At 40.1% G+C, this 14053-nt stretch overlaps 2 protein-coding genes across 2 annotated transcripts in view; one reads left to right on the top strand and one right to left on the bottom strand.

Moving 5' to 3' along the window:
- Positions 1 to 1460: 1460 nt before the first annotated feature.
- LOC111320773 (nuclease EXOG, mitochondrial) lies at positions 1461 to 4750 on the top strand. Its single transcript, XM_022923470.2, has 4 exons — positions 1461 to 1584; positions 1874 to 1992; positions 2349 to 2642; positions 3556 to 4750. Exons 2-4 carry the CDS (start codon positions 1908 to 1910, stop codon positions 4149 to 4151), a joined length of 975 nt encoding a protein of 324 aa, XP_022779205.1. The 5' UTR covers positions 1461 to 1584; positions 1874 to 1907; the 3' UTR covers positions 4152 to 4750.
- Positions 4751 to 11026: 6276 nt separating this feature from the next.
- LOC111320792 (acid-sensing ion channel 4-A) overlaps positions 11027 to 14053 on the bottom strand; it is a 12032-nt gene continuing 9005 nt past the window's right edge. The window contains exons 4-8 of the mRNA XM_088728415.1: positions 13901 to 14053; positions 13499 to 13561; positions 13015 to 13204; positions 12465 to 12556; positions 11027 to 11946 (exon numbers count right to left, since the gene is read on the bottom strand). The exon at positions 13901 to 14053 is cut by the window's right edge and continues 4 nt beyond it. Coding sequence (XP_088584541.1) covers positions 11837 to 11946; positions 12465 to 12556; positions 13015 to 13204; positions 13499 to 13561; positions 13901 to 14053 — 608 coding nt within the window. The 3' untranslated portion in view covers positions 11027 to 11836. The remainder of the gene's footprint in view (positions 11947 to 12464; positions 12557 to 13014; positions 13205 to 13498; positions 13562 to 13900) is intronic.

Here is a 14053-nt window from a genome sequence, read left to right as displayed (position 1 = left end):
AAAATGGTTTACAAACGTTATGAAAGCTGTTCATGAAGTCCTCTAGAGCAGCGATATCTCATGGCTGTGCGATATTTAATCCTGCGCCGGACAGGAGTTACAAACACATCACGGTTTTGCTGGATCTTTATGGAGTCATAAACACGTGTGCGATGTTTTGCAAGGGCTCTACAAAAGTAAAAAACGTCTCCATTGTTTATCTTCCTACACAACAATTTGCCTTATAACTGCAAAGTTGACGCTTGAGCGTACACCCTCAATCTTTATCAGAGTTACTTGAGGCGTCGCCGAGAGAAAGGTTAGCCTCTCGAGTGCTGTTACGCAACTTTGAAAAAGCATCCTATGTAGCTGAAATGCACGTATTTATATTTAAAAAAAACCTCAGCAGTTGATATAAACCATCCCTCCTTTCTTTTAGTATACCCATTTTAAGTCCACAAACTGAATACCAGTCATGACATCGGGTTATAATGATATCATGTAGTGTTTCATGACTCTAACTCTTGCCTCGATCGTGTTGCATGATTAACAAACCACCTCTCAAACTGTTATGATGTGAGGGAAAACCGCTAAAAATTCCTAAGGTGATAAAAAAAATTAAATCAATATTGATTCTATAGAAAAGTACTGATATTATACAGAGGAAGTGACGACAGTGACTTTTGAAAATGGCGGAATACGTGCTTTGACTTAATGATTAGCCTTTAGGAGCAAAATAACCTTATACCAACAAATGCATTCCGGAGTGATGAGGTCAAAATTTCGGTTTCCAACTCAACTTCAGAAAACGAGATATATTTGGGAGCTTATTCTGTTTGGAAAGGTTTTTATCATCAATACTATTATCCGCAAGGATGACATAAACAAAAATAAGTGAATGTGTGACGTGAAGATTTCGTTTTCCATCTCGAAATGTTACAAACTTAGATTGGACTTCCTGTTTTCTCGTATACTCTGTTTAATCATGTCCACCCGACCATTTTTCGACCAAGTCTCAACAGCAATTGTGCGAGCTCGGTTTTAAAAACTCACCACAGCCTTTTCGCTTGGTTTACTCGATCAAAATAACAAATTAACAATGGTTCAGCGTGATCTGTACTCTTATCGCTAACCGTTACGATTTTCATCAACATAGTGGTCAAAATGTTATGTACTCCGAGGCGCAGCCGAGCGAGTCCGCGATTTGTTTTTTTATCCCAATATCGACCTCAAATAAAGCGATTGTTTTAGTACATGACTGGTTGTGTGACATGTTGACGCAATCAGCGTTATCTGTACTCTTATCAAAGACGGCAAATTGGCCAATCAGAGGGCGACATTACCGCCAATTGTGATAAAACATGACTTTTCAATCCGTGCGTCAAACTTGAGCTAAACGAAGTGAATTGACCTCACTAAAAATTAAGTCATGGCTCTTAAAAATGAAAACATGACAACAAGATTTCTGTTTCCATATTTTTGTAATCAAAATTAGGTTCTGAGTAAATTGCATTTGTATATAAGTATAGACACTGGCTGTGGGCACATTATACGAGTTATCATCTATTGTGTATTGAAGAACCAAGCGAAGTTGTATTCTCTGAGGTAAGATTTCCTTATTTCACGGTCACCACTTCACGGTCACCACTTCCGTACTGAGCATTTTTCATTTCAGAATATTGAAATGATTGTTTTTTTATCTATTCATCAAGGACGAGTTTCCTGAAATGAATTACAAGAGTGCTAGCTGATGGAAAAGACTGTAGCATCATATCACATATTTGATATCGCAAAATTTTCATCGAAGATTGTCTCTAAGAGGATCTGAATACCTTCAGGGAAATGAATACAATATTTCTAACCGTTCGTGCGTTTGTGTTGTTGCGTTTTACAGCGTTAATAAGCAGATACCTTTGGAACCTGTGGCAATGCTTCCAATAAAAGATGTTCGGTCCTTTTCAATTATCCTTGTGCTTCTAGTGGGTGCATTGTCCAGTCAAGCCTCCCACCTCGGTAAGTAAACCACAAACTAAAACGATTTTATGAGTGTGGGATGGTGAACCCAGTAGAGACCAATGAAATCCCCCTCAGATCGTGTTCAGTAAGGTTGCTTATGTCTCGCGAATGTCATAAATGTCCTGGTTTCTTCGACGACGGCAGTTGATCCACGTGATTTTTCAATAGACAGATAATTACTCATGAACAGAGATAATTATTGGGCCATTGTGTTGTGTTTTCTGAGACTGAAACAAGTAGAATATGACTGGGAAGGGGAAAACAAGAGAGATTGCATGTTTCGGTTACTTCAGCCTCTATGAGAAATTAATTATTGACAATTTATGTTTAAAACCTTTGTTTTCTTTTTTGAGAAACTTGGAGAGAAGCTGGACCCATCAGGCAAAGAAAGACTTGGTCGCCACGGCCAGCACCATATTTCGCGGGGAACAGACATCCAGAAGGTCTCCCTGGTATCCATCGGGGACAAGAAATTCAGCAGTTACTTCCTAGGGATCCCAAAGACACTCCACCTTACTTCGTCTCACTGTTTGATCCGGAGAGGAACATCCCCTTTTACTCTGCTTACAAAGTGACCCCGCAACAGGCGCCTTTCATTGGAAAATTCCACAGAAAAGATGCGAAAGGGCGGTGGAGGAATCCTCCAGGTGGTGACCTTAAGTTTGCACTTTAATATCACTTTATATTTTTCAAGAAGGTTCTCCTAACAACGGTCGAAACTATCATCTTCAGTTTACTCCTGCAAATTTCTAACCTATAGATGATTCTTACGTATGATGTACGATCCTCGCCGTAGAGAGCGCTATTTATGCAATAGCGAAAATCAGACCTGAAAAAAATCAGGCCTGTACGGGATTCGAACCACTAACCTCTGCGATACTAATGCAGCGCTCTACCAATTGAGCTGACAAGCCAACTGGGAGCAGACTTAACGGCCTGCTCCCAGTTGGCTTGTTAGCTCAATTGGTAGAGCGCTGCACTAGTATCGCAGAGGTCAGTGGTTCGAATCCCGTACAGGCCTGATTTTTTTTTTTTTTTCAATCTGATTTTCGCTATTGCATAGATAACGCTCTCTACTGCGAGGATCGTGCATCATACGTATCTAATACCGCAGTTCAAAATATATGAACTTCATATATTCATTGTAGATGATTCTTGGTAGTTAGGTCATCAAAGAAGCCGATGAACGGATTTCTCATCTTGGAAAACTTTGGCTGATTCCTCTTTCTTATTGTCTTCTGTAATATGTGATCATCTTGTTCACTGCACACATCCTTTCATGCTTTTCAATCGCCATTTTAGTGCTTTTCTAACCATTATGCGGTAGTTTCTTTCAAATTGCAAGTAATTCTCACATCCCACTGAAAGACAAAGTAACATTCGATTCCGTGGCTTAGCTCCTTTGATGATCTTGGAAAACCAATATGACCTTTAGACTAAACGTCGCCCAAATATTTTCAGTATTTTTGGAAAAAGGTACATCAACAGGTAGTAATTTTCTGATACTAAGTGAGACTTAAGAACGTGTTTTTCCACTTACACGCTTTTTTTTCCTTCAAGGTGTCCCTGGCTTATACGATGCGTACAAAAAATTAATCAAACGAGAGCCTCTCAGTAAGGGCCACATGAATCCTGCAGGTATAAATACATTCGATATACACAGTCTGGAGGCAACATTCACCCTCACCAATGTGGCACCACAATATATTGCATCTAATAGCGGACAATGGGAAATTTTCGAGGCGAAGATTCGTCGTTTCGCTATACAGACTTGTGGAAGTCGTTCCCGCAATGGAACTCTGTATCTACTAACCGGAACCTCCGAATATGACATGGAAGGAATCATTGCTGACAATGGGAATGTCAACATATTCCACTCCGAAGTCCGCCTTGACGAGGTAAAACTTGCTATCCCGAGCGCGCTCTGGACTGCAGGCTGCTGTGTATGGAGAGATTCTAACCATGCCAAAGACAACCGTGCAGAGTCTTTCGCGGTCATGAGCAATAATGTGAAGGATCCCAAGTGCCTCAACCAGACTGAAATGAGTGTTTCGCGAGTGGAGAAACACCTTACCCCACGAGGTTGGCCATTGGTGAATCTGTTCCCTGGAGAGGAACGCTGCCGACACACCGAGAATGATGTTAGGCTGCATTAATCCGAAACAGTAAGGGATGTTGTACTCTTAATTAATAGCCAGTTCGCCTTGTGCTTCTGTAGTTATGTCATAGCTCCGGGAACGATAATGCGAATATGATTTACACAAGTAGGCAAAAAGTATTGTTAGAGCAACTGTTGATTATACGGTAAATTCTCGACCACTTCATTTAAATTGGTCGGTATGTTTGAGAGAAACGAGGTCGAAAGAAATACAAGTAAACTAACTAGCATCATCCTGCAGTTTAGCCTAACGTTCAGTGACTAAAACCTAAGGTCTTTCGGCAATCAATTTTTGACGTATGTTTAAGAATTAATGCGGTCAAGTTACAGTAGAAAGAAGAAATAAAAACTCCGGAACAACATTTTGATTGCCCTTGTGTCGACATAGAAGTCAAATAATTGACAATTATGAGAAAGTTAATATGAGTAAAATGTGTTCAGAATTGATACGTAATTAAAAGAAGAACTTGGCAGCACTTGAGTACCATTATTCTGAGATTAAGCACCGCTTTTCATCTTTACGAAGAGGATAAAGAAGAGAGATTAATTTGCTGCTTGTTGGAACCAATAAAAAATATGAGGGCTTGCCATTTTGTACATATTTTGCTAACTTTCTTTCCTGAACTTTCTTTCCCGAGAATAATCCCATCTCCTAAAAAGCACCCTAAAAAAATCTCTTAGGCAAACGGTTGAAGGAAGAGCTATACATACTCGTGCCAACTGAAATTTACGTAAAAAATTCAACATATTCAACAATTTTTTTATAGCGGGGCTCCCACGCGCGCTTCGCGCGTGTGGGGCAGAACCCCATACCCATGGAATATGGTCAACCTCTTTTCGTTTGGTTGTCACGTGACTGACCGAGCGTACTTACGTACGTACGTACGTGCCTTCAGATTGCACGGGTAGGGTAGGGGGGACTATCAAAACGCCGAAGGGAGGGGTGTCTCAGGCCGAGTCTTGGCAAATGCACATCTTTTATGTTATCATTAATATTACGAACTTGGGAGCTCCGCTTTTAGGCTTGGTTAAATCTATATTTAACAATTATTCAACGAAGGCGAGGTGAATATCGTCAAATAATCCCCGAGACGAAGTCGAGGGGATTATTCGACAATATTCACCGAACCTGAGGCGAATGATTGTTTTAGTATAATTTCAGAGCTGAGCAAAGAGTTTCCAGCAATCTGATGGGTCGAACGGTTCCTTATATGAAATTATACTAAAACAATCATTCGCCTCAGGTTCGGTGAATATTGTCGAATAATCCCCTCGACTTCGTCTCGGGGATTATTTGACGATATTCACCTCGCCTTCGTAGAATAATTGTTAAACATAAATGTGGCTGCTCTTTTATGAGGTTGCAAGTCGCTTTTGGGACATTTCTTTTCCCTTAAAGAAAGGGGAATGGCGAGAATCTAAAGATTATTTTTATTGCAAACAAAGAATGAGCTGTCTGTTAAAGGTGGGGTTTGATCTTTTGTGTTACATTGTTGATTGAAAGAAAGACAAAGTCAAGGACATCACCAGTTTTTTCAGTTCAATCACTTTAACAATCTTTCTGTTAAAGCATATACTCTACAGTACGGGTAGATGCCTCAAAAAAATAACAGGCTTATGCGACGACCCTTTGGCCTTAGTTAAAGCCTCCACACTTTGGATCATCCGATCCAGTAGGGCATTGATCCGACCAGTACAAAAATGACATCCATATATTCATGTTGGTAAACATGGTTAGCTGAAAATATGTGTAAATAAAACGTTGACCTCGATGTCATAAGGAAGATATTTAAGGGAGAAAGAGAGAGGATACAGGTACATCATTTTAGGATATGTCCATTCCACCGACGTAGAATTCGTAAATGGTCTCTAGAACCCAGAGATCTGTGGAGACGCAGAAGTTAGGTTTGTTTTGAATGAAGGAAGTATAATGCTGAAAAGCTTATACATAAGTTCTATCGATTAGAGAATTTCCCTAAAGAAGGGGCTGGGGAAGGGTGGGGGGAGAATTTGTGGAGAAACAGGCCCCCTTTTCCCTCTTCTATCATGCTTTTGGTGATTTCATCGACTAAATTATCTACTTTCTTCACCTCATTTGGATAACTATCCGTTTACGAGCCAACCAGAAAAAGACCAGACTAAAGCTTTACCTTTATTTCCTCTACTGAAGATACTTCCGGAGGGGTCAATCATGGCTAAGAGCCCAAGATAAATTTATACTTTCTTTTTCTTTTCTTTTTGTAAAAAATCATTATAACTGCGATAGATACTCCGTTCTGTAGAAATAATATACGAATTCGAAAATTACCTTATGTTGATACTTAATGTGCGGCACGTGACGCCACAGTTTGATTTTAAGTGTATTTTACTGAGAAAGTACACTTCGAATGTTTGTATCATTTAAAAATCCAAAACTAACTTGCATAGGGGTTGACCTATATCCAAATAACCTCCTGGGGGAGTACCCAAATTTATAGTTAAACAGCTTACATCGAAATCATTGCACTTCTTGTTTGTCATCGCTTGACTATCGGTTTCGCACGGCAGTGTTTTCTCTGTAGGAGGCGGTGTGGCCGAGTGGTCAGGGTGCCGGACTTGTAATCCGGTGTCCCGGGTTCAAATCCTCCAACCCGCCACTTACTGGATTTGTTCTCGGTTGCCCCTAGTTCAACTCCTCGGCTGCGCTCCATAAATAGCCCACTGGTCTGCCTCCTGCCAGCGGGGATTTTAAAAGTGCTACTGCGACCAAAAAATGCACCTTTTCTTTTCTCCTCGGAGGTTGAAAGTACTTACCCTAAGTAACAAATTTGCCAAATCTTAAGGCAAAACTCCATCGACAAGTAATATTATTTTCCCTGTAGATTAGCCATCTAAACGGCTGCCATTCTTCGAACTACAGAACTCCGCGCGAAGAAGAAGAAACTGGGTCGAGAACGGAAGTGACGTCAACGCCTCAACAAACGTGGCTAATTTGGTATGCCGAGGGAGAGTTGTTTTTCTGGTTCCGCCGGAAAGAAGGAATGAAATTCGCAAGAATTGTTTCCCAGCTCTCTTTTGCGTATTCCTTGTAAAGACATGCCTTCGCGACGTTGTCGAAGTGAGTCGATGACGTCACAACTAAAACTGCTGTAGTTATTTTCGCGGGCTCTCCAGTGTGTTGTTCGAGTAATGGCGGAAGAATTTTTAATGTCTTCGCGGCGCTGTTTTTAGGGAATAACGTTGTCAAATTTGAAAAACTTACGCTTATATTTGTAGTTTAGGGTCTAACTGGTGAAGTTAACACCAGAAAATTTGGAAAATAAAATGCAAAAATTTTGTCGCAGTAGCACTTTAAGCACTTAGTTAGTTTACATTGTGGTTGAAAAGCCCCTCAGGGGGAGCTTCAATTTAAATATTTATTAATATTATTATTATTATTACTATTATTATTATAGGAATAGAGAACTCATACGTCCCAAATGGACTCTGGCATTCCTCCGCTCCAATCAGTGAATCACTGCAAGGCGAATTGTGATGCAGAACATCGAGGAACGCGCCCTTTCGACTTGCTGACAAACGATACTGGTTTGGTTACGTTACGTTGACGACACATTCACCGCCGTTCGACACGACGAAATTGACGCATTCCACCACCACCTTAATGAACAAAACACTGACATACAGTTTACCAGAGAAGTCGAAGAAAATGGCAAACTTCCTTTTCTAGACTGCCTGGTAAGCCACAACGACAACTCATTACGGACGACAGTTTACAGGAAACCGACACACACCGACAGATTACTAGACGAGTCATCCTACAACCCTACATCACACAAAGGCACAACTATCAGAACTCTAACACGACGCGCACAACAAGTATGCGACTCGACAGACAGCTTATCCGACGAGAACAAATACCTTCACCGTGTTTTTACGAAGAACAACTACAACAACGACTTCATCCGACGAAACACTCACCGACCCACTACCACTACCGAAACAAACGACACCGCAACCCCTACGACTACAGCAACCATACCGTACATAACAGGCATGTCTGAAAACATCTCGCGCATCTTACTACCCTTCAATATCCGCGTCGCCCACAAACCCATCACCACACTACGTCAGTTACTAACCAACGTTAAAGACAAAGACGAACCGATAAACAGACAGGGAACGATTTATAAGATCAATTGTTCCGACTGCCAAGCCTCCTACATCGGTGAGACTGGCAGAAACCTCACAACAAGACCGACTGAACACAGACGGGCGACGAGGAAAGGTGATGTCAGCAATCACATTGCTGAACACCATCGACTTACCAACCACAACATTGACTGGGACTCTGCGCAGTGCCTAACCTACAGCACTGACTATTTTCAACGACTGACTCTGGAAAGCTGGTTTACCAACTTAGAACAGACTCCCCTAAACAGATGTCAACAACTACCCGCTCCATACAAACGACTCATTCACGACATAAACATCACAAACGACCGAAAAAGAACGACCTAACTTTACCGACAGATCGAAACAGACCAATCACGACCGACTTACGTCACATGAGTCTTACAGCCAATAATATCACGGCAGAACCCACCGATCATTTCACACAAACTGGAATAAGAACAGTCTACTGACAACAATCATTCACTTGACTCTGATGATGACTTCCGCACAGGTTGTCGAAACGTCAGTCACTACCACCGACAACAGTCCTTCTCAGGACTACACTCACCCGGACGATCAGACTACACCTTCGTATAAATTATCGTTTGCGACCCTTAAGTCCCTGTATAATGAATATCTCTCATTGCAAGTGGAGTTGGCTTGGATATCATTTGCAAACCAAACCGTTGAAATGAAAGAGTGGGCTGTGACTGCTCTTAGGGGAAGTTCTGAAAAGGCTCGCGACAGGGCTCTGTTGCGTCTGCAGATAATCATGATTATATCTTGCGTGATCGTATTACAGAATATAATATACCCTAAGGGTTACTGTCCTTTGAGACTTTTAGAAGCTTATTAGATGAAAAATTGATTGAAAAATTGTGCATTGACGTGAAAGTTTTTTACATGAATATTTTGGCTGTTTTTGTTTTCGATTTCAATGAAACCAATTTCCTGGAAAGCATCATTAACGCAGATCCCAAAAACAGTTTGAGAATTGGGAAAGAGGGGGAAGATTTGAAGATAGAAGGAAGAAAACATAGCCCTTTAATTTCACAAAATCCAGTAGCGAAACAAATGGCAACATACAGGCAATTTCATATATAAAGCTGCTGTTAGCTGGTGATATAAATCAAAACGCACTCTGATTGGATGACCATAATAATATTAATCATCAGTATGAGCAATACAGGTTGATAGTGCTTTTTACGTCCCCTGATTGGCTAATTCGGGGATGATGAGCCTTGAAACGTTTACTTCCCATACAGCAGCGCATCACGAGGATTTCCAGGGGTGGAGAGCAACCTACTTAAAATCTTGTAGGGAAAAGCACCGCTCTCCTTCAAAAACGATGTTTTGAACTCAGAGATCATTGACTCCAAGAGAATCACGTAGCTCTTCAAACACTTGAGTATTGTATTTTATTACACGACTCGGGCAGTCATAGGGCCAATAACTAAAATCAACCAATCAAAATGCTCTATCGCCGGTCCAATATTCTCTAAGTATTGGACCGGGCACTGTCCCGAATGGTCCCGAATGATACCGCACTTGTGTCCCTTTGAACTTCAGTCGTATAATAAATCTCTTATTAACCAAGCTTGCTCGGGACCGTACTGGAAGAATATCGGCCCTCGGTCTTTTTTGTACGGACCTCGCTGCGCTCGGTCCGTACTGTCAAGACCTCGGGCCGATATTCTCTCAGTACGGCCCTCGCGCTTGGTTAATAAGATATATGTATTGTACATGTATTGTTTATTTTTGCCACATTTTGTAATTTAAGATACATCAGTAGAAATAAAAGGAATTACATGTACATTGATATGATATAACTGAAGATTTAGCATGTGACGAGGAAACCCGTAGGGAAACCAAGGGGCTCCTCATATTTTACAAAAGTGTAGTATCAGTTTTTTGGCGTGATTTAGGTACAAAATATTTTAAGTTTAAAAAGGAAAAACACACACCCAAGCAAACAAGACAAAGACAACAATAGCAGGCACTCAAACAAACATATACTTGGGCATCTTAAGAAAAAAAAATTAATAATAAGGGCATAAGAAGGGATTCAACTCAAGAATAATGTCCGCAATTTAGACTTGAACAGGAACAGTGAGTCAACATTTTGGATTTCAATATTCAGAGAATTGAAAAATTTAGGTCCTTAGAAACATGGAGAAAACTGTTTGATATTTGTTCTGCAAGGTGGCATGTAAAAGGAACTGCATTGTCTGAGTGCATTGACGAAGATACATTAAAGAGTTTGGAAGTTTGTTTAGCATTAAACTCCGCTCTTCATGACTTAGAAAGATTGTCAACTTTTGCTTCTTTATCACCAATATCCATCCATAATCTGTTGCTTCTCCTAGTGATTCTCCAACTCTGCCACGAATTTCAATTCTGATTGCAAGTGCCTTTTCAAGGTACTCTTTAGCCTTGGAATATTCACCAAACGAGCTAGAAAGATTATCGATTGACTTACTCTATCGATAAATTGTTTATGACAATGCCTCGCTGCGCCCCTTCAGTGTGGCCAAATCGTCACAACTTAGACATGCACCTTAGTCGGCTTTGTGCCAAAATAAACATCAAAGTGGTGCGATTTAAAACCTGCTCCCGAGAGTGGTCGAGTTACTGTTCGCTAAAGAACAGTCGTAAGCAGTCGGCTTTACTGTACTGGCTAACTTTCCAGGTCAGTAAACACAGTGAATATAACAGGATGAATACGCTGTAAATAAATACCTTATTTAATAATTTCTAACAGGGTCATTTCGTCCCAAACCTCGTATTCGCTGAGGTCGGGACCATCATGTCATGTGCTACGTAGCCGAACTGACCGTTTCTCAGAGTTCGTATCAGTTAAATATGCTTCGTATATTAACAGTGCGTAGGTATGCGCATTCGTTTTCTGCTACATTGTTACTATACTATATTTATATCTTTATATTTATATAATTACACGTATACCTATATAAATACACGTATATTTGTATGTTTGTGAGTGTAGTGTCTGACCCTACCAGTAATTCAGAGAGATCTGCAAATGTTGAAAATGAACAAATAGTGTTATTGTTATTGTTGCTGTTACTGTTACTCTTATTGTTACTGTTACTGTTACTGTTACCGTTGCCGTTGCCGTTACCGTTACCGTTACCGTTACTGTTACTGTTACCGTTACTGTTACCGTTACTGCTACCGTTATTGTTACTGTTACCGTTACTGTTACCGTTTCCGTTTCCGTTACCGTTACTGTTACTGTTACCGTTACTGTTACTGTTACTGTTATTGTTACTGTTATTGTTATTGTTATTGTTACTGTTACTTTTATTGTTATTGTTATTGTTATTGTTATTGTTATTGTTCAGGCGCACTGGATACTACCTGCAACATGTCGGCAATAGGAACTTCACTCTCAGAATCACACCATGTTATGACGCTATTATATTTCGAAGTACAAACTCAGAATTACTCTATGTAACTTAAACTCGCCATCATTGGCATTCTTCACACCCAACTTTACATCTGTGCGCATGCTTAGCGGAATCCAAAGCGTATTCCAATGATGGCGATTATGACGTCACAAAATTCAAGCACGGTAAGGAGACTGGCACCGACACAAAGCCCGACTTGACCACCAATTTCGGCTGTGAAGAAGATACAAATAATGTCACATTAACCCAGAATCCTCTTATGGCACTGTAATTTTATTTTCTTGTTTTCAAGGCGTCGTCGTCAATCTATTGGTATCAGACCAAGAGATGAAAAATCAGCCTAGATATTATAATTTGTAGCTTTCCAATATCTGTTATTCTTGACCATCATTCCCTTTTTTAATTTGTTTTCCCTACAAATAGGAGTTTTCTATCCTACCAAACTGATACTTGGGAGTTTCTTTTTGCTAAGGTAGTTGTTAACACGTCGCAGTATAAATAACGTTCTTTCGCTCCCTTAAATTAAAGCCTACGTGTATTGACAATCGTAAATTTTGGGTTTCAAATTTGATACACATTAAAAAAAAAGAAATTTTCAGAGTTATGAGTTTCCACAGTTTTCGTCGTCGTAGTAAAGGTATGTTATGATGTCTGGTTTGGGTCTGAAATCTTGTGGATATCAGTTTTCAAACAACTTAACATCTTTGTTTCCTATTAGCGAGCTTACGTACCAAAAAGACTTTCGGAATCATAAGCTGGTGTCTGTTCAATGACATGATAACTTAATTCTTCAAAATATATCACCAGTTCCAACATGTTGTTGCTATGGAGATATAACAAAAAACAACTTATCATTTAAATGCAGAGGTAGTCTGAATCTTTCCGCGAACCATGAAATTTTGGGGGAAGTGTGCTTTTAGATCTACTAATGAAGAGTAGAGTTTACGTTCATGTGCATTGATATGTTTTGGGCCCGACTCAGAGTCATTTTAGCCCAAACCGTACAGCAGGGATTAAAGTGACTGTATGAGGAAGTCGACTTATAACACATTATGTCCGACAACATAAAGTGCACTGATTACTACTATCTTCTCTTGGGAGGGCATTGAGAAACTACAAACTGTAAAAAAGACAGCAAAAGAATCCTAAAAAGCGTGCAACATATATTTTAGCCCACAAACTGCGCCACGATTCCCAACAAAATTATCATCCTTGTTCGTATCTAATCTTATCCGTTAAGTCCTATAATTTTATTTTCCTGGATTCATCAATGACACAAACCTCGTGTACTCTTGGAGAAACTCCAGGGTGGCTTCTGATGCGTTGTGACCGTACATCGCATATAATTCTTGTGATTGTTTAATATATTCATCACTTGGAAAAGCAGCATAGGACAGAAGAGGCCTGAATGAGGTCGCACCACAAGGCAATGGACATTTGCACTGTGCACCTTTCAGTTTCTGAAAATTTGCTGGAATGTATGGAAAGGTTCATAAATGTTGCAATCTACAGGAACATATGTCATGAGGTGAAGGGACGTGCACGGTAAAACACGTTAAACGGAAGGCAGTGAGTAAAATGAAACGTTGACTTCTAGGCGACGTGTCCGACGACGCAGCTAATTTCTTTTTCAGTTCATATGGCATAAACTCCACCAAATACTTAATAAAAAAAAAGGAGCATTGTCAACCAGCTCATAAAATTCGTCAACTGAAACCAACAAACAAATAAAGCAATGAAAAGAAACGTGTAAGGAGAGTTTTACCTTTTTCTCTAAGCACACAATCTGATATTTCCAGTCCATCGCACTCTCTGGCACCGTTAATTGCTGTCAATCAAATTAATCAATCAATCAAACAGGCGATTAGATTAAGCCAATCAAAAGACCACTCGGGAGACAATTTCATCGCATAATGTTCAACAGCTGCATCATGGGAATTTGGGCTGAACACTCCGACCCAACAAGTTCCGAGAGAAAAGATTTTTCCTACTTCTAAAAAACATCACAGCTCTCTTAACCCCTTCACTCCCAAAATCTGATTACTAATTCTCCCTACTTGCCTTTGTCGCTAATGGGAGCTAAAGGGTTAGCGCAATTTCTGCATTTCTTTTTTAAATAATAAATGAACAAGGTAGAAATGTTGATTAACAACTCAATTTTACTCACCAGGCATTCCGACATCCCGACAGCCACATTTTTCTATTAGATATTTTGTTTCACACATCAACAGACAACCAAGAATTGTGTATGTCTTGTAACCAGGTATCTTGCTGTCATTTTTGTCCAAGCATTTGCTCTCGTATGGGTCTGGAAGGTTTA

This window comes from Stylophora pistillata, chromosome 7 (genome assembly GCF_964205215.1).
Source record: "Stylophora pistillata chromosome 7, jaStyPist1.2, whole genome shotgun sequence".
Lineage (NCBI taxonomy): Eukaryota > Metazoa > Cnidaria > Anthozoa > Scleractinia > Pocilloporidae > Stylophora > Stylophora pistillata.
This window is presented reverse-complemented; position numbering and strand designations above follow the sequence as displayed.